Below are 24,119 nucleotides of genomic sequence, written 5' to 3'. Positions count from 1 at the left end.
ACCGAGCCTTACTCCATAACGTGACGGTATTTCCATGGCGCTTCTTTGGAATTAAAAGCTTAACATAAGTTTCACTTAAAAAATGCAAAGACTTGCATAACCTAAGCCACCTTCAGTTTGTCAAAGTTAAACAAATTTTCAAATGGTACAGACTGAAATTAATGTCTTCCAGTTACGCCCATTTAAATTTTACTTGAGTGAGCCTAGCCGTTTCGAACTTTCTGTAGGCAATTTCGCTACTGTTCGTATACTGTGTACTGTGGTCTGTTATTATATGACCTGTTTCGAATCTTTGTGTAGACAATTTCGCTACTGTTCGTATACTGTGTATACCTACTGTGACTGTGCCCATTTAAATTTTATTTGAGTGACCCATTTCGAACGTTTTATAGACAATTTCGCTACTGTTCGTATACTGTGTACTGTGGTCTGTTATTATTAGAGCCGTTTGGAACATTTTTATAGGCAATTTCGCTACTGTTCGTATACTGTGTGTGTACCTACTACCTACTGTGACTGTGCCCATTTCAATTTTATTTGATTGACCCATTTCGAACATTTTATAGACAATTTCGCTACTGTTCCTATACTGTGTGTATACCTACTGTGACCAAGTACTCACCCGGACATTCCCCGGATACTTGGCGTCCTTCTTCGGCGACTGGGGACGGGGAAGGTCGGGCGCGCGTGCCGGTGGCGGCGGCTCCTCCCGCGACGCGCCCTCCGCGCCCAGCCCCAGCACCTGCGCCGCGTACTCGCCCTGGAACGACATGTCCGCGCCTGGAAACATGCCCGGACGGATGTAAATAAAATAAAATAAATATTTCGGAACAATTTTCACACACGGCACCATCTGATCCCATACTAAGCTTTCGCTTGTGTTATGGAAACCAGATGGCTGATAAACATGCGTATATAATTTTAAATAAATACTTATAACACCCAGCTACAGAGCCAAACATCTATGTTGTAAATGCAATCTGCAGAAGGCAGGGTCACTACCAACCAAGCCAATCGGTCAGTCAATGGTGCCTTTTTTAAATTATAAAAAGTATGTATATATTTTTATGATTTTCGCGCCTGCACACGCGGACTGGTGTTATACATGGTGCATTTTTTAAAGTAAATATATTCTTATGGCATATAAAACAAACAGACACAGACACAAACACACTCTCTCTCCCTCTCCCGAACATTCTACTACAATATGCATACTTATTTGTATTACAATAAAAAATTATGATTGAAAAATAACATTTCTTTGCAACTGCATTAATATAATTTTTAATGACTTGTTTATTTTTATTTTTTACAATTCATTGCAATTGTTAAAAAAATGTCTCAAACAATATGGCACCGAGGTGCCCCTGGCAACATGCACTTATAACATCAATAAGACCATTTCATGAGGATCTTATAGGTACAAATAAGTCGGAATAGTTGCTCATGCACCAATTCAAGCTTCTCTCAGTAAAAAGGCGACATACTATTGACGAAGGCGTCAAAGAAAACTCAAATCTCTATCACACAACACCAAACATCCGTTCAAACGATCAAACATCCAAATAAATAGGTCATTACACATAATTATCGCGTTAACAAAGGCGAAGCGTCGCGGGTCACGGCCGCGCGGCGGATGGGTGAAAGTGAACAGCTGATAGCGCGCACACAGACGCGGCGAGACGCACACACGCACAGTTACGGCAGTCTAAGTTTGTGTTTGGTAATGTATGCAGGCATGTTTAGCTGGAAGTATGTTGTGGAAGTATGTTGGAGATGGGTAAGAGAACTAGTTTGATTTTTCATATTGTAAGCTGTAGCGTGTTGACTAATACCTTTAAAGATTTAATTTATAAATGGGCGATTAAGGATTACTTATCCAATTGCTTCTGTCAATCAGATATTCTGTATTGTTAAATTTATATTAATGCTCTAACTAAATTTGATACGCAAATAAATAACATGACTGTTCACCGTATCATCACGCTAGAGTTTTTTTTTATTCATTCTGCTATCTGGCTCTAAACCTGAACCCTCTAACTCAATATGCCTAAACATCAACCACTGCACAAACCAGATCAATGAGGGCACAAAAACACGTCCCTCGTCAATACCAAGCACACATAATTCGCTATCAACAATAAATACAATCATTAAATTAGCATAAACATTTAGTCTAGAATCTATGCGCGAACCGGTTCGAACCGGTACACAGCTGTGACTAACGCCGCGCCATCGCTGCCCACTTACGATATCTGCCAAATTGTTTGTGTACATACGGAGTAATGAATTAAACGAATGTGTTTACTGTTTATTCAATAAGAAAGGCAGACTGCGTGAAAATTGCAAGTTTTTCTATATTGCTATATTTTAAAATAAATTGCCACTCGGGCACTCGATAGATTCCGAAAGTGAAAACAATGATATCTAGACGTACCTTCATTGAGGACTTAACCCACTACATTATGTAGTAAATAATATCTAATCTTATTGAAATTCTTACATAATTTAAGTATTAAAAAATATCTCAAACATAATATGCTTCCATTTGTCATAGGTTGGAAAAAAATATTAAAAAATTTCACGCTTCATCGACACATAACCTTACAAATCATACTTTTCCATTTATGTATATTTAAATAAATCGTATATATATGAAAATAATTATGTAAATAATTCAAATGCGATATTTAACAAAACAATAACAATTGACGTTATTACAATATTACATGCCATTCGATATCTATGTATGTTACGTTTTATACCAAGCAAGCTAACACAGCAATAATAATTTTCCCATGAAAATTATGAATAGCATACAATAAACGAGCGTTTAATACGGTTTAGTTTTCAATGTATTGCAAAAAACATCAAAGAAAATATACTATATAATATACAGTATCATATAACTTATTCCCGGAATATAATATTTTTTATCGTACCTACTGAAATCGAATAACGCTGTGTTTTTGTTTCTTTATTTTTTTACTCTAGTATTTCACTGTGACTGCTATTACATTTATTTCAAACAACGCCGAGTTACGCAGGCTATAAATAATAAGCGGATATACAGTTGTTTATGCCATTTCATTTATTTTCTTAATAGCTAAAAATTTATGTACAAAATTCATGAGGCGATAAGTTCGCCGGGTCAAAATATACGACATTTGAATTAAAATTACAATTTAACTCCAACATATGGACTTTCCCTAGGTCTCTCAGGGCAAGCAACTAGTAGAAAGAAGAGAGAATGATGTAGCCCTTATCAGCTAGCTTTCCCGATTGTATCTTTCGTAATTTCTAACTCGCTTATAAGTTATGGCTTCCTATGATATCAACATTATTTGAAAGAATAAAAGAAAGGATTAAACACGTCTCGCCGCGGGTGAAAGCTTGTATTGTGTAAACGGAACATCACATCGCCCGCCTCGCTCATAACAAACGTTTGTTTGTTTAAATAAAAAGCGGCTAAGCGTGTGCCGAGTCATAGTATGAAACGTTCCGTAGAATTTTCCGCAAATTTCTAAATTCTTTGGTAAGACGTTTCCTTTCATATTCCCTTCTAAATTGATGAAATGAAACTTTTCATCAAGACCTTATGGTCTGTACCTGGTGGTATGTACCTATGTAAGAGTAAAAAAATGTTCGCCTTTTTTCTATAAACGAAAATCAATCCCAAAAATTTCAATTCTTATCATTTTTTTTTATTCAAATATTTTAAAAGGTTTATTTAAGGTTTACATGTATCGCCCACGGTACTCTAATCATGTAATAACACAAACGTCAGTTTACACTGAAATCCGTGGATTTCTTTCAACTGTTTCGCATTGATAGCACTGTGTTTACAAACATTGTAATGTCGGCGTGCTATATACCTAACTAGTATGTAACTAACTACATGAAATCTTCAATTAATGTTGGTTGACGTTTTTGCATTTAGTAAAGATTTCATAGCATTATTTCTCTACAGAGGAGAATGAAAAGCATACATATTTAGTAAATGATAATTTTTAATATTTGAAGCTTAAACTTTCATTCAAATAGACTTCTTTGGAGAGATGTTAGTGAACTTAGCAGATCATTTTTAGCAGATCAAAAAAGTGAGTTCTTATCGCGTGCAGTTGAGTTCTACAGTTCCTGATACTTTTTAGAAATAGTTCTGGCGTTTTTACCTTAAAAAACGACATTTGAAAAAATAATCTGCCAACTTCCCGTAGCAGATCATTTTTAGCAGATCAAAAAAAATGTGAGTTCTTATCGCGTGCAGTTGAGTTCTACAGTTCCTGATACTTTTTAGAAATACTCGCGTAAAATGAAACACTAGAAAATTTATTTATGTCATATTTCATCACGCCGTAGCACCATGCCGTAGCATCACGCCGTAGTATCATGCCGTAGCATCATGCCGTAGCTTCATGCCGTAGCTTCATGCCGTAGCATCATGCCGTAGCATCATGCCGTAGCATCATGCCGTAGCATCATGCCGTAGCATCATGTCGTAGCATCATGCCGTGCATTACGCCGTAGCATCATGCCGTAGCATCATGCCGTAGCATCACGCCGTAGCACGCCGTAGCATCACACCGTAGCATCACGCCGTAGCATCACGCCGTAGCATCACGCCGTAGCATCACGCTGTAACACATGCCGTAGCATCACACCGTAGCATCACACCGTAGCATCACGCCGTAGCATCACGCCGTAGCATCACGCCGTAACACATGCCGCCGTAGCATCACGCCGTAGCATCACAGCGTAGCATCACGCCGTAGCATCACGTCGTAGCATCACGTCGTAGCATTACGTCTTAGCATCACGTTAAGCCGGGTCCAGGTCGGGTTTTTTCAAATGTCGTTTGTTAAGGTAAAAACGCCAGAACTATTTCTAAAAAGTATCAGGAACTGTAGAACTCAACTGCACGCGATAAGAACTCACATTTTTTTTTGATCTGCTAAAAATGATCTGCTACGGGAAGTTGGCAGATCATTTTTTTTAATTTCGTTTTTTAAGGTAAAAACGCCAGAACTATTTCTAAAAAGTATCAGGAACTGTAGAACTCAACTGCACGCGATAAGAACTCACATTTTTTGCACGCCTCATAAGCGAAGCGTTGAGGTGGGTACTACTGTCACTTCGCGCAAAACATCTGATTTTTCAAACTTAAAATGTCTTTATGTATCATACATTGCACTTGTAAGATAATACATACACACACATATTAAGAAAAAACACTATTTTTAACGTTCATGATATTTTTGATGTCATTTTTGTTATTTAAACTAGTTAAAAAACAGTTTAAAAAAGTTCTGTCTTGGACGTCCGTGTGTCTGTATGTGCGGATCCTTTTTCTTGTTAACACGATAGCGACCGAAATACTTTACTAATCGAGTCTTTTTTTTTCTCTTACGCTTGAGTATGCTCAGGAATAGAACCCTTTCATTTTTCAGGGTCTGATTCGATGTGGTTTAATTGTTATTAAATAAACAAAAATAATAATTAATAAATATTTATTAAAAAAAAATTATGAGGCGTGCACTTTTGGATTTTCCAAATTATTTTTGATCTGCTAAAAATGATCTGCTAAGTTCACTAACATTTTGGAGAGCTCTCTTTAACATTTTCAATCAGTGTAGAAATTAAAAATTTACATTTATTTTTTACTTGCAAAACTTTCTTATAATCTCGTCAAACTATTCAGAAATTATTGAGCAAATCAATTGGATATGACTGACTATATTAAATTTAATAGCTACAGAGTTCAGACATTCAGTAAATATCCGTGTTCCCTTACGGGGCAGATTTATTTCACGTCTGTTTTACTCGTAAATGTCCTTTGTCTTACAGTATCCAAAAAGGACGAATAGTATTTTCTGATATATAGTAGATTTTCAATTTTGATTAGCTCGTTATTTATTGTAACTAAATTTGGTAATTTAAAAACGTGTAAAAAAGAATTACACGAAAAAAGTATGAGTTATTTTTATTATTAGCCGCGACATATTTATGAAATTATTGTTGGAACGTGTTGAGAACAACATAAATTGCCACATTCGTGACCATGGTTAAAAATACTACAAGTAAATTTTCTTAAGAAATATATATTAAACACTCATTATAAATTAAATAAAACATAATACAGCACAGGCATTATACTTTTAGAAGCCGGTTTGTAAATAAAGCGCGGCTAATTATTATTTCAGAATTAAAAATGAAACCTGTTTCGCGTTGTCACGGCATCACGTGTGAACGGCTGAACCGATTTCGATAATTATTTTTTTATTATATTCCTTGAAGTACGAGTATGATTCTTATGTAGATAAAACGTAAATATGTACCAAGGGCGGAGCCGGGGCGGACCGCTAGTTATTTCATAAATAACAATAATTATACTATAATACCTACCTATGTTTATATAAGTAGCGGTTCGCCCGTGGTAAATGTTTACGTTTTCTCTCCATAAGAACCATTTTCGTACTTGAATTAATATTATAAAAAATAATTAACGAAATCGATTCAGCCGTTCTCGAGTTATGCGCTTACCAACACAACACATTTTGCGATTCATTTTTATTTTGTAGAAGTATGTTACATAAGTTAATCTAAAAAAAAATAACCAAAGCTCAATATTCTATATCACACCACCCTTTAAACAATATCATATCAATTAAATTCGTATCAATTCAAACATCTCATAGTCATGCAAACAGACGTATAAAATTTTCAAACAAAAAAACCTAGACTCGATCGTCCCCAGTCTCCTCTCCATGTATTATTCATGGTGTCTCGTTACCCTGGCCGCGGAACAAGATGCCATGATTAATGAGATATACTATGCGTTTATTGATAGATATATAAAAATGAGTACTTATGTCCCTTGGTATATCACGCGTGAACAGCTGGACCGATTTTGCAAATACTTTTCTGTTATCAGAAAGGTGTTTGAAAGCAAAACAAAAAAAAAACAACAGCTTGAAAAACTCAAATCTACCTCTGAATAGTCTAGTTTCTACAAAATTGTATTTAGCTTATATTATATGGATATAGTGAAAATATAATGAGAGAGCTATTTTACATTTACGTATACGAATCACAACTCAATAAGACACAAAAATACTTTTACCATATTGAAAACATACCTCATAAACATTCATTACACACTCATAATACCAATATGTAATATTAATGTCCTTCACAAAACATAAATATAGAAATAAACCGATAAACCGATCACCCTCCTCCGTGACGCGCCGCCACAAAAAGAGGAAATTATCCACCCTGTACATAGGTAGACGCCAAAAATTACGTACCTACACTGATATACCTAAAAAATATTCTAGGCACGCGAATACGTGTGAAATAACGAGGCTCAATAAGAGATAAAAATATTTTCGTGTAGGGTGGGTAGTGGCCACCGTCCCCCCTAGGGAGGTGTCGTTTAGATATTGAAATTCTGTTAAAATCGATCCCCAGTCCACACAGTGAGATATCGCCGAATATTTTTTTCATCTAGACAGAATTTAATTTTCTCTCTTACGCTTATCATATTAGCGTTTTATGATTCAATCTTGTTTGAGATGTGAAATGTTTAGAGTGAATTTTATTTAGGTTGCTTTTGCGACATGTATGTGAATGAGAACGTTATTTTTAATAGGTTTTTATAACCTTTATAATAAGCTGAATAAAATATGTAGCTATTAATAAAATATGACCGCTTTTACTCATGTTTTTCAATCGCATTAGTTATTTATGTATGGGAAGCTGATGTCATCATTCAAATTGCGAAATTTTATATTCTACTATGCTTTTACTAAGGGCCGATTTTTCAATGCTTGGATAAAACTTATTCGTTGAATAATGTATAAAACTACCATTTTAAAAACGTATTCTAATTGCCCGTATTTGACAGTTTACGTGACATTTTAATATTATCGTGTAATACTTTATTGGACGGATAAGTTTTATCCAAGCATTGAAAAATCGGCCCTAAACCTGGTGGTTCCGGTTATTCATGTATCTAACTGCTATGTCTTGTAACAAAACTCATTTATTAAAACAGTTTAGTAATAGATAAGTATAGATTATTTTTAACGTTAATTTATTACTATTGCAAGAATGAAAAATTATAAACTTCTAATTCGGACACAGAATACATAATAGTAGCTAAACGCTACAGAACGGACACTCTCCGCCTCCCGCCAAAATTAAACTTACCTCACCCCCGCGCGATCAGACATAAAATGGGCCATATTTTTCTGCAAGGACGATACGCAACGAAGATTGACAACATTAATCAAATTGACTTAAAGTAATTTTATTATTTTGGATTTGTGATTATCGTTTTTCGTAGAAAATGGTTAGATATTGTGCTGTTTACGGATGTATTTCATCAGAAAAACGCGAATTTTTTTTTACGCTATTCACAAATGTGCCAACCATAAAGCGTTAACACACACATTTGCAGTCTCTACAGTGTGACTGTCAAAACGATCATTTTGTATGGAGTGTCCAGGGTGTGATTCGGATAAAATTTACTACACATAGATTTAAAACTACAAAAAAATCATAAAATTTATCTCTATCCCAATATAAAACGCGACTACACCAACACAACAATACACATTACACTCGAAGCTCTCCAGTCTACATTTCAACCTCTCCAAATACACAAGACATTTCGTAAAAACCGTGAAAAGCCGGCGGAAAAATAGTTTTCGACTTTTCAAAATTGCACACAACATTACTCTACCCGTGACCCAGTTCGCTTCTCCTTCGCTTTTTTCTCAACTCGACGCGACTCAAATAAAATTCCTGTGAGAAATTTTTTACAAAAATTTTTCCTTCCTTTAAAAATATCAGGAAGTGCTACGTTGCGCTGCGTGCCTTTAATTTTTATATATTTTTAAAATTTCTTTGCAAACGGAACGTGCGAAATTCATTAGTTAATTTTTAAGGAAAACTTGTAATATGCTACTGCAATGAAGTGGTATATTCAACGGCGAGAAGAAATATAACGACTAAATCCATACTAATATTATAAATGCGAAAGTAACTCTGTCTGTCTGTCTGTTACTCAATCACGGCTAAACTACTGAACCAATTTTCATGAAATTTGGTATGGAGATATTTTGATACCCGAGAAAGGACATAGGTTACTTTTTATCCCGGGAAAATGACGCAATCTCACTGAATGACGCAAAATCACGGGAACGGGAACTATGCGGGTTTTTCTTTGACTGCGCGGGCGAAGCCGCGGGCAGAAATCTAGTATTTTATGTGCAAGAGTTATTTTGTGTTAAATAGTAGCTAAGTATTAGAAAAATAACCTATACTTAATCAAATTTTTACAAAAAATCCTACACAGTACATAAATTATATTAAACAAGCTTAAAATGTTCATCTATCTCGAAAATACAATTGATTCAAATCCGCTAAGCGCTTTCGTACTCACAACCAAACATACCCTTAAACAAAATTTAGATTCACGTTATAAAGTTAAGTAGTTTATACTATGTACTTGGGAAATGAAATGCAACATCCGACAAACAATAAATTTAACAAACAAAACATGTTTATTTCAATCATCATTTAATTGCTTATTCGTTAAACGTGTTTATTTACATAACTTGGTGCATTTCCATTTGTGATAAACTAATTGATGACCACGACTTTGCACGAGTCGATAAAATAAATAATATTTTTTTCAGACTTTAATGGGTATAAAAATATGCAACAACCGTCGCATCATAAATTTAGAATCAATTCTGTATTTATGAAGTTATCAATTCATGATAATAGCGAATAAATTACATTCATTATTGACTAGCTGTGCTCCGCGGTTTTCCCCGCATTACTCCGCTCCTATTGGTCGCGTGATGATATATTATAGCCTACAGCCTTCCTCGATAAATGGACTATCTAATAGTGAAATCGGACCAGTTGTTCCTGATCTTTAAAGTTTAAAGCATACAAACAAACTCTTCAGTTTTATAATATTAGTATAGATTTCTATTTCAATACTTATCTTTAGAAGTATCTTATTCAACTTTGGCTTCATTCGCATTTAGACGCGTGGGCGTAGATTCGATTCCCATTATGATAAAATATTATTCTTTCATCTGTTCGTACAGTCGTACTATCGTATGATCGTAGAATGTATTTTGTTTCGTCCTTAATATAAATCTTCACTACATAGTATAAAACAAAGTCGCTGTCACTGTCTGTCTCTATGTATGTTTACATCTTGAAAAGTACGCAACTGTTTTGATGCGGTTTTTATAATAGATATCTATAAAATGGATTTCGAGAAAGTTTTTTCGTATATAATTTGTTAAGTTTTAGACAAAGCAGGCAAAGTCGTAGACGAAAAGCTAGTTAAGTGTATTATCAGTTATCTACGTCGGTGTTTGTTTAGTGTGACGTTATTAGCGATATTATTATGACTAAACAGAAAATGTGCGACATAACGATGTTTTGCACAAAAAAAATACATTTTGTATGTAGATAAATATGTTTACTTATTTAGCACTCCTGTGATATAAATTCTGACGCTACCATTGGGTAATCTATACAGTAATATTAATAAATAAATAAATAAATCATTTATTCCACTTAAAACATTTTACAAATTAGAGCGAAGAACTGTTTTTCAGGAGCCTGCTAATAAGCTGAAGAGTTTGTTTGCTTGAATGCGCTAATCTCAGGAATAACGGGTCCGATTTGAAAAATTATTTCACTGTTAGATAGTCTATTTATCGAGGAAGGTTTTCGGCTACATATCACCATACAGAGCAATAGGAGCAGAGCAATGCGGGTAAAACCGCGGGGAACAACTAGATTTTAATATATTTTATAGGTTATTATTTTACTAGTTTCACCATTAAGTCCCGTATTTAAGGTTAGTAAGAAACAAGGTAACATCTCATGGGAACCGAACCCACGATCGATCCCACGTGCATAATGGCATTATGTACTCATTATATTAACGGTATCAAATAGTTATGTAATTAGCGACAATCAATCGTATTATAGTCGCCTCAGTGGTGAAGAATAGAGATATTATGCATTATAAGTGTTCTATAGTAAGTGGCTGTTATATATAAGTAACTAGCGGTCCGCCCCGGCTTCGCCCGTGGTACATATTTCGCAATAAAAAGTAGTCTATGTCCTTTCTCGGGTATCAAAATATCTCCATACCAAATTCCATGCAAATTGGTTCAGTAGTTTAGGCGTGATTGAGTAACAGACAGACAGACAGAGTTACTTTCGCATTTATAATATTAGTATGGAATTTATGAAAATAAGATCTTTATCAAAAGTTGAATGTTAGCAGAAGCGTGATAAGTAACTTTTTAAACTATTATACCGCTTAAAAATATAACTGCATCGCAAATTCTCTTTATGTACGAGGTTTTAGGATTTTTGCTGCAATTAAATTCTACATAACAAGACGTCCGTTCAGTCCAATCGCTCGATGTCAACTGACACACCATATATCTGTCTACCCGCATACTCACACACCGCTCTTCTTGCAATACCGATATTATATCCACCTACCCTCACACACCACTCTCCTTGCTACCAACTACCCACACTCACCAATAAACGGTTTCCCATCTAACCGCTTCATCCAATAGAACCGCTGGCTGTGCGGCTTGTTCTCGCGGTCGTACTGCTCCCACTGCTGCCGCAGGAACGTGTAGCACACGCAGCAGCACTTGACCGTGCCGTCCTCGTCGCCCTCGGCCCGGTAGTCCGCGGGCGGCGCGTGACCGCCGAGGAACGGGAAGTACGGCTCCGAGCTCTGCGTGGTGACAGCGGGCTTATTATATTATGAATACAAGGGAATAAAATGATGGAAATTTTGTACATCAATAGTTGTACTAAGCCTTTTTACTTATGATATTGTTGCATACCAATGTTTTATTTATCCTAGCTGGGTTTATAATAATTACAGGTAAAAATTTACAGGTATTCAAATCGTTTCTTTAATTGATCAGCAAATCAAAACTTTTATAAGATCCAATGCCAATTCAATATTTTATTGTTGTTGCTGGTCTACGTATTTATTTGAAAGTGAAAAGCCTTTTAACATACAAATGGCAGATTATGTTATGAAAACAAAAAGAGCTCATTGAACCCAGATATTCGACATAGTTCTTCGAATTAAAATAAACAATAAACAAAACGTGCAATTCTTTTCACTAACTCGTTGTTTATGAAATTAATATCTGGCACACATAAACATCAATTTGAAATTCTTGAAATTTATAATAATATTGCATAGGTACATTGGGTATATACGGACTATGAATTATCCTACAAATTCGGGCCCCTCAAAACAATGCGGGACACGAGCTCAATAACACCGAACCAAAAGCTACCGTGCCCGTTAAAACAATCATACGTTCAATCAGAGTTGATAATAAAATGTCGCCAAATAAATTGATCAGCTGACGGCGCGGGGTCGCGCGGCGTCAAGCAGACGAAATTGTCGCCGGGTCGCGGGTCAATTGTTTTATGCAGCGCCGCGAGGGATCCGGTTCGAACCGGTGCGCACTGGTGTGGGGGCGCTTGGGATATCAGTGTAGACTTTAGTGCTTTAGTACCTACACTTAGTGATAGTGAAATGGCGACATTATATTCATATTTCTACTCAGCTTATGAATGCTATCAATTCATGGATCATAAGACTGCGATATTCATTACATAATATTGTATTTTATCTTAGCTTCAAAATTAATAAGAACTTTGGTTGTTTCATTCATTTTATTCACCTATGACTGAGTTGTGTTTGAAAATGTTACTTCTGATGGTGATTGTTTTAAAATTCGATCAGCGATAGCAACAGAAGCTTTTGTTTCTGATGCTCAACTTAACTACAGCCGATCAACATATACGAAATCACCTGCGGATCCGGCTTCACTCGTATCGTGAAGTAGTCGCTGAAGCCGGTGCCGCCGCACACGAAGCACACCCTGTCGTCGGGCGCGGGCGCGGGCGGGGCGGGCGCGGGCGAGCGGGGCGCGGGCGGCGCGGGCGACGGCGCGGGCGTGCCGGCGGCCGGAGACGGCGACGCGCCCGGCCCCGGCGTGCTGGTGCCGTTGTTGGTGCCGTTCGTGGCCGGCGGGCTCGGGTTGCCGCCCGCGCCGCCGCCCGCGCACGCGACCGCCGCCGCGCCCGCGTTCAGCGAGCTCTTTATGTACGCTTTCGCTTTTTCCATCGTCGCGAAACTGTAACAACATCAAAAAAATACTTATTACATAATTACTGGTAATAAATAACTTCAGAAAACATGCATCGTTAAGAACTAAAACTTAGACTAAAACAGTACCTAATAGACATAAAACATTATTCGATTAATTCTTTGTTGACTCTATTCGCCACTAGATTCATACAACATAGTAAGTACGTATAATTTGTAGATTGTCTGTTCATTTCAAGAAGGCTAACAAAGTTAAGAATTCTATTGTATTCCTAATAGATTATGTATGCTACTCAAGTTAACTGTATAGGTATTACCGCACTTTACTAGAATTACAGCCAATAGAGATATAAATCACTCGAGTTTTTTCCATAACAATGTAATAAATATATTCATTCAATATCAATAAATTACAACATTTATTATATTCAAACATAAAATAAACGTAAACATGTTCCATGAATAGTTATTGTCACGAGACAATGTAAACTTTTATTTTATTTATTATTTATATTTAAGTACATGCAAAACGAACAGGAAACTGTGAACGGAATAAATGCACAGATAACAGACCCATTTATAAATTAACATCAAATTATTAAAATAAAAATAAATATTTTGAACTACAGCGACCATTAATAATTTGTGTGATGCTTATAAAAAAAATATCTTCGGTTTAGAAATTATACCTTCATAATATAGCCTGTATGAGAGACAAATGCCTAGCTTGTAAGTTTCTTCAACGAAAATTTATCAATTTTGTCTTAGTATAATTTTTATTCATATACATATATATGTAATCGTATGTACTGCCTCTATTATAATCCCTTCAAATCCACCCAGACAGAAAATATCAACGTAATACCAATACCCGGTTTCTACAAATACTATAATTATATGTACAGATAAACATAAACACGGTAATCAGTTAAAACCATTAACACCCGTTGTCGTGACCACGACTTATACAAAGTAATCGATTATATTGAGTCGTATTCAATCTATGTCTGTGTACATAGTATATGGTCGTGTTATATAATGTCACGTTAGGTCAGGTTAGTTAGACCTATGAAAATTCAAATTATAATAAGCATAAGACAAATAAAAAATAGGCAGGTACATAATATATGTAGTTTCTAATACATAATTGACCCTGCAATCAATCCCACGTTGCATTCGTTCGAATGCATTTTTTTTATTGTGAATAAGGAAGCGCTTGACAGCATGTAGATTGTAGAACCTTATAAGTTATAACCGTAAACAATATTTTAAATAGGATAACATAAATGATGTTGATATACAAAATTCAGATTAAACTGTCAAGTTTCATTACCTGAATGCAAATAAACTACAATTTAAACTGACAAACAAAATACAACAATACACTAAGTACAATATTAAATATTTTCTTACAAGTTAGAACTGCCCTTGATGACCACTCTACTACTACAATCCTAATTATATTATAAACGTGAAGCTTTGTAATGATGTATAGATGTCGTTACTCTAACGCAAAATCAGCTGATCGAATCCGTATCAATTTTAGTACACAGATATCTCTCTCTCTCCATTTGTATAGCATATCAGCCAACTTTTGGGCACCACGCGGGTAAATCCGCAGTCTCCAGCTAGCAACACAATCATACAACACACAATCAGTAGATTCGATCGATACACAGTATCGCGACATCGATCATACGCTGTGTCGTTGCCCTCCGCGGCTCGTTGTACCTTTTATAGATATTATACTCTCGCGCGACGGTTTTCAGGGTTCCGTATACAAAGGGTAAAACGGGACCCTATTAATTCGCTGTCCGTCACTCCGTACGTACCAGGCTGTATCTCATAAACTGTGATAGTTAGACAGTTAAAATTTTCAGAGATGATATATCAAATTTTCAAACAACGAATAATAAAAAAGAAGTTAAACAACTTTTGTCAGTCATAAATTGGACGAGCGATCTCTTCAGCTTATATATGCGGAAACTATATAGTGTCGCAAGTCCGACTCGCGCTTAACCGAGGTTTTCCAGCTCGCGCGCGTGTGTCTGCACGTCGCGAACGGCGGGGACAAAAACGATGCGACATTGTATGCTCACAATGTGATGGACGACTGTGATCGTGCGTTGTGTGCGTGCTTGTAACGTGAATATGCCCGTTGTTTAGGGAAAAATAAAAGTTACGTACATGTGGATAATAGACTTTATATTGTCATTATGTTTATAATCTCAAAGATACACAAAACGTATGGGTCCCATAGATATAATATTTCATTCATGGAACTGTGTTACACTGATGTATTCATATGTGTGAATGTGCAGTACGTAATGTCCTTTAAATAATCTTAAAGTTTTAGCAGTATTAAACCGCAGTAAAAGGATTAAATTATCATTTAAAATGTGCCTCTTATTTTCATTTTTATTGCAACTACACCCCTTGCACGTATATCCTATGTAGCTTATAAAAGGCATATATAAACACGTCACATAATATACCTACATACAGTACATGCACACAAAGGGCCGCCAGCCGAACAGTGCTATATACACTATACAGCCTACTGATAAGGCTTTCACTGCACCCCACGGCTCACGCCATGCGAACCCTACGCAAATTACATTCGGACGGACATACAGACGGATCATCATTGTAGGTAGATAGCTGTTAGATTACGTAGGGTTGCCAGCATGAGATAAAGCATAAAAACATGAATTTTAAATAATAAAACACGCATAACTTTATCAAAATAACACACAATAACTATCTATGATATTATAGTTTATACCTGTTGGTACATAGTGATATAGAGGTCGATGATAGTCCATTTCTAGGAACTGAAGAAGACATCACTTTAAAAATAAAACAACACTGTTGACTTCCTATTCTCGTTAAAAACAGCTAAGTATCGACCTACTCAACTAATATTCCAATATCTACAACCTACGAAAGTTTAAAAGAAGTTTATTCTGTAAAAATTTTACATTTCACATATTATTTACATTATCTATACCACAAAACATTCTCGTAATAATCACACATACTTTCCATGTAACAATGAGTAGGTAAATTGTTAAAAACAAGTGTGAAAAAGCAAAAATTTCTTTTTAAATTGATTTAACACGCGATTAACACATTATCATATAATCAGAGCAATGAATGAATCGCGTGTGCTATCCGTTAAAAGTAGCTATACTGTATCATAACGTAAAACGTATGATTCTCGCGTGAGCTCTGTTTAATGTAGAAAAAGTACAATCGCTTCATCCATAGGTATTTATATTTACTACTAGCTTTCCACCCGCAGCTTCGCCCGCGCAGTCAAAGAAAAACCCGCATAGTTCCCGTTCCCGTGGGATTTCCGGGATAAAACCTATCCTATTTCCCGGGGTAAAAAGTAGCCTATGTCCTTTCTCGGGTATCAAAATATCTCTATACCAAATTTCATGCAAATTGGTTCAGTAGTTAAGGCGTGATTGAGTAACAGACAGACAGACAGAGTTACTTTCGCATTTATAATATTAGTATGGATGATCTTATTTTTAAACCCTTAACTATTTAGCTTGTATACTTTCAAATACTTTCTGTGATTTTAAGTCAACTTTTATGTATTAAATAAAGTTGCTTTCTTTACCTAGGTGTAAAGTTTCTATCTAAATTACTCGTATATTATTTTCAACACATAAGGAAAACAGCACGCTGCTAACCTCGCAACTTAAAAACCGTGCAACAAATAAAAACACGAATGTAAAATATAAAAACACACAAACCAACGCTATCATTAGATCCCCCTAATTTTCGAACTTGTATCACCGCATTTCACGGCGCACGTCGCAATCAAAACGCAATTAAAATATAATAACACACGTTTAATAGTTATTATTAAAACTGCCACCTGGCAGCCCTGCTAGAAAAACATGCGTCACTAATTGCACGATTTAGGGTAGTTGAGTAAGGGCTGCCATTCACGCGCGACTAGTCGCTCGCATTGTTATTACGTATGACAACTCGGAAAAAAAACAATAAGCTTTTTTAATAATTAAACGTTCTAAAATGTTGTCAAGTAAGAGTTTATTTTGTTTATTTATAAATGTACTTACTTATGATTCATTTTTAACGTTTCAATTATAGGCAATATGTGAAAAATTAATAACACAAGTAATAAAATAAAGCTTAACCATCTGTCAGTGTGTACACAGCCTTAATTGCTTCATGTAACTCAAAATTAATCTTTACAACACAGAAATAAGGTATGATATTGTTTATCAAAGTATGGATAATAGGCTTAGGGCGTGTATACATTGAGGAGCTTAGGGATTTCATCCGCAGCTTACAATTCGGAATTATTGTTCAAATGTATTATACATATATTATGTTTATCTTTTTAATAAAGAGAGGATGTTATCTTGGATCACCTGCGCGTTTCGATAGAGCTTTGAATGGCTTTAATATTCGTTGGGGATAATAAATTATTTAGAGCAGGTGAAAATGATTATTTTTATTAAGTCTAGGTGAGAATACGATTCCACTTAATTAATTTATTTTATTTACATGTAAATTATCACATAATCCTAAATCATAATATTATTGTATTCTCGTCAAATTTATATTTTTTAATTAAGGAAAAATAAAACAGACAAATACAGTAAATCTATTGTATATTATATTTCTTATATCGATTTGAGAAACACTTTAGAAAATAAAAATATCAACTCCATTACAAAGATCAAGTGGTGTCTAAATTTTGTATTTATCCTACAATCATTCCAATCTAAGAAATAATCTAACTACCTACTTATGATTATAACTGCTTATCTGTTATAGTGGACTTAGAAAAATGACATTAAAATAATCAAGACAATGATTTATTGGATTATTGGATTAAATGTATTGTTTTTCTAAATTGTAGAGTTGACTCTAATAAATATTTTTTCTTTATAAATCATTTTATCGTCAAAAATATCTATCATAACTAGCTAAAGTCTCGAACTTCGTCAATGTAAACAATATTTAGCTGTCTTATAATATCGGTCGTATCGTAAAAAATAAGTCGGAGCAAGTAAAACAGACAAATTAATTACATATGTAAATTACATTGAGTTACTTTATTACATATCCATATAACAAAAAACCAAATACATTTGCCATTATAAACACAAAATTCTCCATCGTATTATAAATAATTAGTCTAGTCATGTAATCAACTATCTTCCTGAACCCAATTTAACTGCTGCATCATCCACACCATCAATCTACAAGATCCACCTAATTTTAGCTTTAATACATCTCACAGTGGACTAAGTTTTCAGCTAGGTTCCTCTGCATTACGAAGGTCATGCTCTTGCCACCCGAAACACCACCGTAACACTATGGGATAAGAATGACAATCGTTACGCAGAAACTTGTCTGCCAATCATGAATGGATAACACTGTAAGACCCGAGTATGTTGCCTAAGATGGGTTTTATTTTCGTCTTGTCATTGTAGCACAAAGGGAAACAACTATGTGTACTATATTAATTATGTATGTAGGTTAGGTAATTCGGAAAAATACATTTCAAGTTGTATACGATACAATATGGTGTAGTTATAAGTACATTTATTTTGTAAATTATTAACTCAAAAGAACACGCTAGTAATACCTTCCCTATATTCAATAGGTACTCTCAAAGGCTTAATCATTTCCACATAACAATTTCCCAGCAAATTGTCGCTAGCTGCAAACAAATAGAATTAATAGCAGGCTCTAAATACTGAATGTATCGCCAATAGACGCAACACAGCAATTCGATACAAAACGCACGGCTGGCAGCGGAAAGCGTATAACTAAGTCGTTACTAAATTGTTGAACAGGCGCCAGCGTTGCACCGAACGGGCCGGCGCTCACACCGTCGCGTAACCCTATTATAATATGCATAGGTTGATTAGGACATTTATCTTCAACAATAAACGTAGGGCTGTAATTTGCATCTTCTGTCTACAAGAGGTCAATGAACTAGCCTACTACATAAGTAGCTGGCAAAACAAAAACAAGCAAAGACGATTTATGATATATAGCCGCCACCAATTTGCAAAACGTCAGTCACTATCAAATAATGATATTTATCAGATATCATTGTCCTCCTCAACGTTGTGAAATACAAAACCTAATATATCACTAGGCAAAATATAAATCCTCATAAATCATTGAACGAGCACAATAAATAAGCGTAAAACTATTATTACTAGCTGTCACGTTAATCTCAGATTATAAATAATCCTTATCCATCAATTCAATTAAATTTTCGACAATATAATCTTGTTATAATTATTTTATTATACTAAAAATATATACAGCTTAGGGGGCTTTGTAATCATTTACAAATACAATGATCGAATGCAGTAACGTGCCCAGTGATTACATTGCGCGTGGTATGTGGCCAGACGCGCGGATCTTTTTCGCGTCGTTTCGCTTACGCAACGCTCGCTTGCGACTCGCGTGACGTCACTACTCAAATTATCAAATAGCACGTCATAGCTACCATTTATTGGCTCACCCGCCGCACTTGTCGTTGACGCAAGTCCGCAGAAAATTTTGCGTATTCACAGCTCGAGCTCTGCGCTTGTGTAGTGTGTGAAAGATGAAGGTACGAAACCATGGATAGAGAAGACAGGTTTAGCGGCTCGGCTCGCGGTGCGTTTAGAGAATGTTTGGCATTAGGCTCGCGTTAGTGTGACGTAACGCCGAGCAATTAGCGGGCGTGTATGTGCATCGCCGCAATTCATGTTATGAACTTTGCGTCCGAACGGATACGTCGAGTCGAAATTGATAAATATACGCACGTTATTGAATAAAACAATTAACAAATGTAATCAATTGCCGGTCGTAATTAATAAACGAAATACATAATGTAATCGCTTATAAACTGTTTTATAGTCAAGTGGTATTTAGTTTGCAAGTGTTTCTGATTTCACAGACCAGATAACGAAAGTTTATAATACTAAATACATATTGTGTCTGTTTACCGTGACATTTCCTACCTCAAAAATAGCTCAACTGGTCGAGATGATTACAATCATTGCTTTATATTACGTAGGTTAAAAAAACTCAGTTTATAGGCTTAATTATTTGCGTTTACCAAAAAAATGTCTTATTATAAGATCCTCGTCCTTATATTTTACTTCTTTTAAAGTGATAAATATGCCTGCACGATTTCTTGAAAGGGCTCTAACTACATATAGGTATTAATTAGGTACCCACAACTAGTAATTTCAATACATAAGACAATAGTCCCACACACACACACACACACACACACACATCATATTGTGACGTCACCACATATTGACGTGCAAACGGATCTCATTGTCCGTCTGTTCGTTGTGTACGAAACGTGTATTCAATTAGGTATTGTTTTGGTACCTATAACCTACCGCTCATAAAATACATATTTTCCGTAGCTCGAGCTCTGTTTTAACATACATCCTAATTGTAATGAAATAGAACATGATGTGAATATTGGAAAAACATTTTATTTAAAAAATTTAAATTAAATAAATGTCCATATAATATTTATTTGTTTTGTGTAGATCTATGTTTACTCGCGCATCAGGTGAAAACTGAAGCTATTACAAATAAATTATTATGCTAGTCACTTGATATTTTAATTTTAAATATTATTCATTAAAGTGCAAGTTCAATAAATAAGTATATATAATCAAATAATGAAACAGATGAACATATCATCTACAAATACATCGAACTACACACATAATTACCAACTCTACGTATCCGTCTCATCCATAATTATTTACCTCTCCAACTCTTATTATGTTTCATTCAACAAACAAAAATTACACGAACCAAAAACAATACAAAACCGTACGAACAGCCCACACAGAAATTGCTTCAATTTTCGTGTATATTTTCAATCATTAAATACAATGTAAACACGGCCACCCTTCGTGCCCCCCTCCCCCTGCAGTTCACCCCTCCCCACCCCCCACAATTCCGTTTATGTCCCACTCGAGTATATTTTTATTGCTCTTCAAACTTCCAATAGACGGAAATATTATTTGCCCTTAATTGTTTGCGTTTTTGAGTATATTTGCCGATGTTGTCCGGCTAATGAAAGCTGTGTCTTGTTATTGTGGCAAAAAGTTATACACTGTGGAGATTCAATAATTTAATTTTGTCGTTTGATCTAATGTTCTTGTTTAGGCAAAACATTCTTTACATAAAGAACACACCCACTTTTTCTAAAGAGAGAAATAGAATTAATGATATATGTATTATATTATGAATAGTAAAACATTATAACCAAGTCAATAGTTCAGGTCATAAGATCTTGCATGATATCTTTCATCACAAAACTAGAAGCTTATATTTTATGCTTAACCGTTTGCTGTTGCTCTTCTGCAACCTAACTCAATTCTACCACCTTCCAACATCCGTACAGTCATCTCAGATGTGCTATCGACCTATACTTATTAAACCTAGCTAGAAACATTCCGTCCCCGCCCCGTCTGCCGTCACACCGATGACCCGAGATTGTCGAGTTTGGCCCGAAGCGAGGTTCAACGGCTATCAAAACCCACGACGCTCGCGTTATTCACTATTACATGTTCATATTTTATTATTTAACGACTCATTAAGGCATAATGTGACGTGAGATGACGAAGTGAAAATAGATTCTAACGTTATCATCTTTTAGTGATATATAATGAATCGACATTTTGGCATGGCTGCCGAAATATTTGCTACTCAGTCTTTCAACAACTAACTATAAGATATTATTGCAGTTGTTGAAATCTTATACATACAGTCTAGTGCTATAGTACACCTACTTCAAACATTTTACGTTCGATTTTATTGCCCCTCGAAATAAAATATTACTTAAAAACTTCCACTAACTACTGGTAAACAAAGTTTTGATGTGTCTTAAAAGTTTGGAAACGACCGGACAGCCGTTAAATCTATCAGTCTTTAAAAGTTCCTCTGGAGTTACCAACGTCGGATATATCAACGTTAAAAATATGTACGTAAAATGAGATAAAACTTGCTATGTCTATGCTATTTATTACAATGATATAAAAAAATTTACCAATATAATAGGAATTATAATTTAGTTTAAATGATGAAATGTAGAAAATGTTACGATACAAACGCATCCATAATACCATTACAATGAGTATAAATTGAATTATGATGGCAGATGCATTTCACATCTGTTTAGCTGATTTATGATTGCATTGCACATAGTTATTTAACTTAATTTGCTCCAAGAACTTACTCCTTGACCTCTAATTGTAAATCTCACACGCACACTAGAAACATCATCAAAATTGACATCAGAAATGGGATTATCCCACCTACATACAATGGGCAACGTTGGGCGAGTTATAGAGGCAATAACGATGCGATAGTGCAAAGGGCCTAAATGTCTATGATCGATCGTCGTTGTATAGGTGTTTATTCATAACCGCCGTACTGGCGGCAAACATGAACGTTCATTTGTTGGGCCAACACTGCCCATTGTTAAGAAGGCATATAATAAGTTGGTACATGTTACAATTTAGCAGCTTTGCCATACCACGTGCATGTTCTACAGTGATTATGTCACCGTATTGGCAAACGCAGAATAATCACACTTCATCATTTCGTCACTGTGTCTAATCACTTATGTACAAGACTCGTGTTTACTGTTTGTCTAGTTGGCGGCAGATTTGTCTAAGCACATTATATTATGTACTGCTATTCATATTATGCATATAATATTTATAAATATTTCGCTATTCTATTTTATGTATGCATGCATGTTTATGACGACATTTTTTTGTGTCGAAGAGAACATTTCGTACCTTTTGTACATTAAAGTTATCATATTAACAAAATAGAGACGTACCTATAAAACATTTCAAAAAAACAACATGAAAATAGTCCTAATGAAAAAAGGATAACGTATCTATTTATTATTTATCCAGTAAAATCGAGTCATTAAAACCAGTCTGATATAGTTAACAATAAACGAAAGTTCTCAAATATACCTATATTTCTTAAATACACAAATAAATTCTACATAAATGGTCTTTTAGATAAACAGAAGGAAAAACAAAGCAGCTACGAAAGATTTTTCAATATCAAAGTGTATTATTACGGCGAGAGGACGGAATCGCGGGTAAAATTTAATAATTCTAAGCAAAATTAATATTACGTTTAGACCTAAATAATGGGGACTCACAATTTCAACTGTTCTTTGTGCGTTTCCCGTATTATTTGACATTTATAAAGCAATTTCGCGTTTCCTTTCCGTAAGCTTAATATAGCTCCTCAGTTTTAAATATTTAGGTAGTTTCAGTTTTACTTCTTAAGATACTTAGCTGGTTTCATAAAAATATCACAAATTTTCTTTTTTATATCGTGCCACAAACCTGACAAAACGAATGGACAAAAATCGACAAACCTACTTCAAGAACTTAAAAGTCCTGTAGGTAGGTTCTGTACAATACCTTCTTAAACTAAACAGCTCTTACATTAAACATCAAACGCATTACCGATCTCACTTATATAACCGATTAACAACCAATCAATAGCACAGTCGCAACACACACTAACCTATAACTACCCACTAGCCAAAAAATTTTCAAGTTCCAAAACAAAATTCCATAACCATCCCACCAGAGGCTCTAAAAGCGGCGCGCGTTCCCAGACGAACGGAAAAAGCAATTGTAGATAAAACAAAAAGGGGTTATTCCCGGAGCGGTTTAGACCCGTACCTACATTGTACAACGTGAAATGTGAAGAAAAACCTTGGAGAAAAAGCCTGAAAACCAATTTCACCCGTAGCTTCGGCGGATCGACGCTAACTGTCCGCTGTTTTACAACGTGGATTTATATGCTTCGAGCGAAATGCGAGTATATTTTTTATTGTTTTAGTATTGAT

The 24,119-nt window shown here is 35.2% G+C and overlaps 1 protein-coding gene across 1 annotated transcript in view; it reads right to left on the bottom strand.

The window, feature by feature from the left end:
• px (MAP7 domain-containing protein plexus) overlaps positions 1-24,119 on the bottom strand; it is a 121,408-nt gene that overhangs the window by 69,549 nt on the left and 27,740 nt on the right. Inside the window, exons 2-4 of the mRNA XM_090116502.1 lie at positions 12,905-13,229; positions 11,596-11,800; positions 623-780 (exon numbers count right to left, since the gene is read on the bottom strand). Coding sequence (XP_089972628.1) covers positions 623-780; positions 11,596-11,800; positions 12,905-13,229 — 688 coding nt within the window. The remainder of the gene's footprint in view (positions 1-622; positions 781-11,595; positions 11,801-12,904; positions 13,230-24,119) is intronic.

The sequence above is a fragment of the Colias eurytheme genome, chromosome 25 (assembly GCF_061535395.1).
Source record: "Colias eurytheme isolate Ceu_HAF_F1 chromosome 25, ilColEury1 Martin Lab GWU primary, whole genome shotgun sequence".
Taxonomy (NCBI): domain Eukaryota; kingdom Metazoa; phylum Arthropoda; class Insecta; order Lepidoptera; family Pieridae; genus Colias; species Colias eurytheme.
The sequence above is the reverse complement of the archived record's forward strand: the minus strand, read 5'-3'. Positions and strand labels throughout refer to the sequence as shown.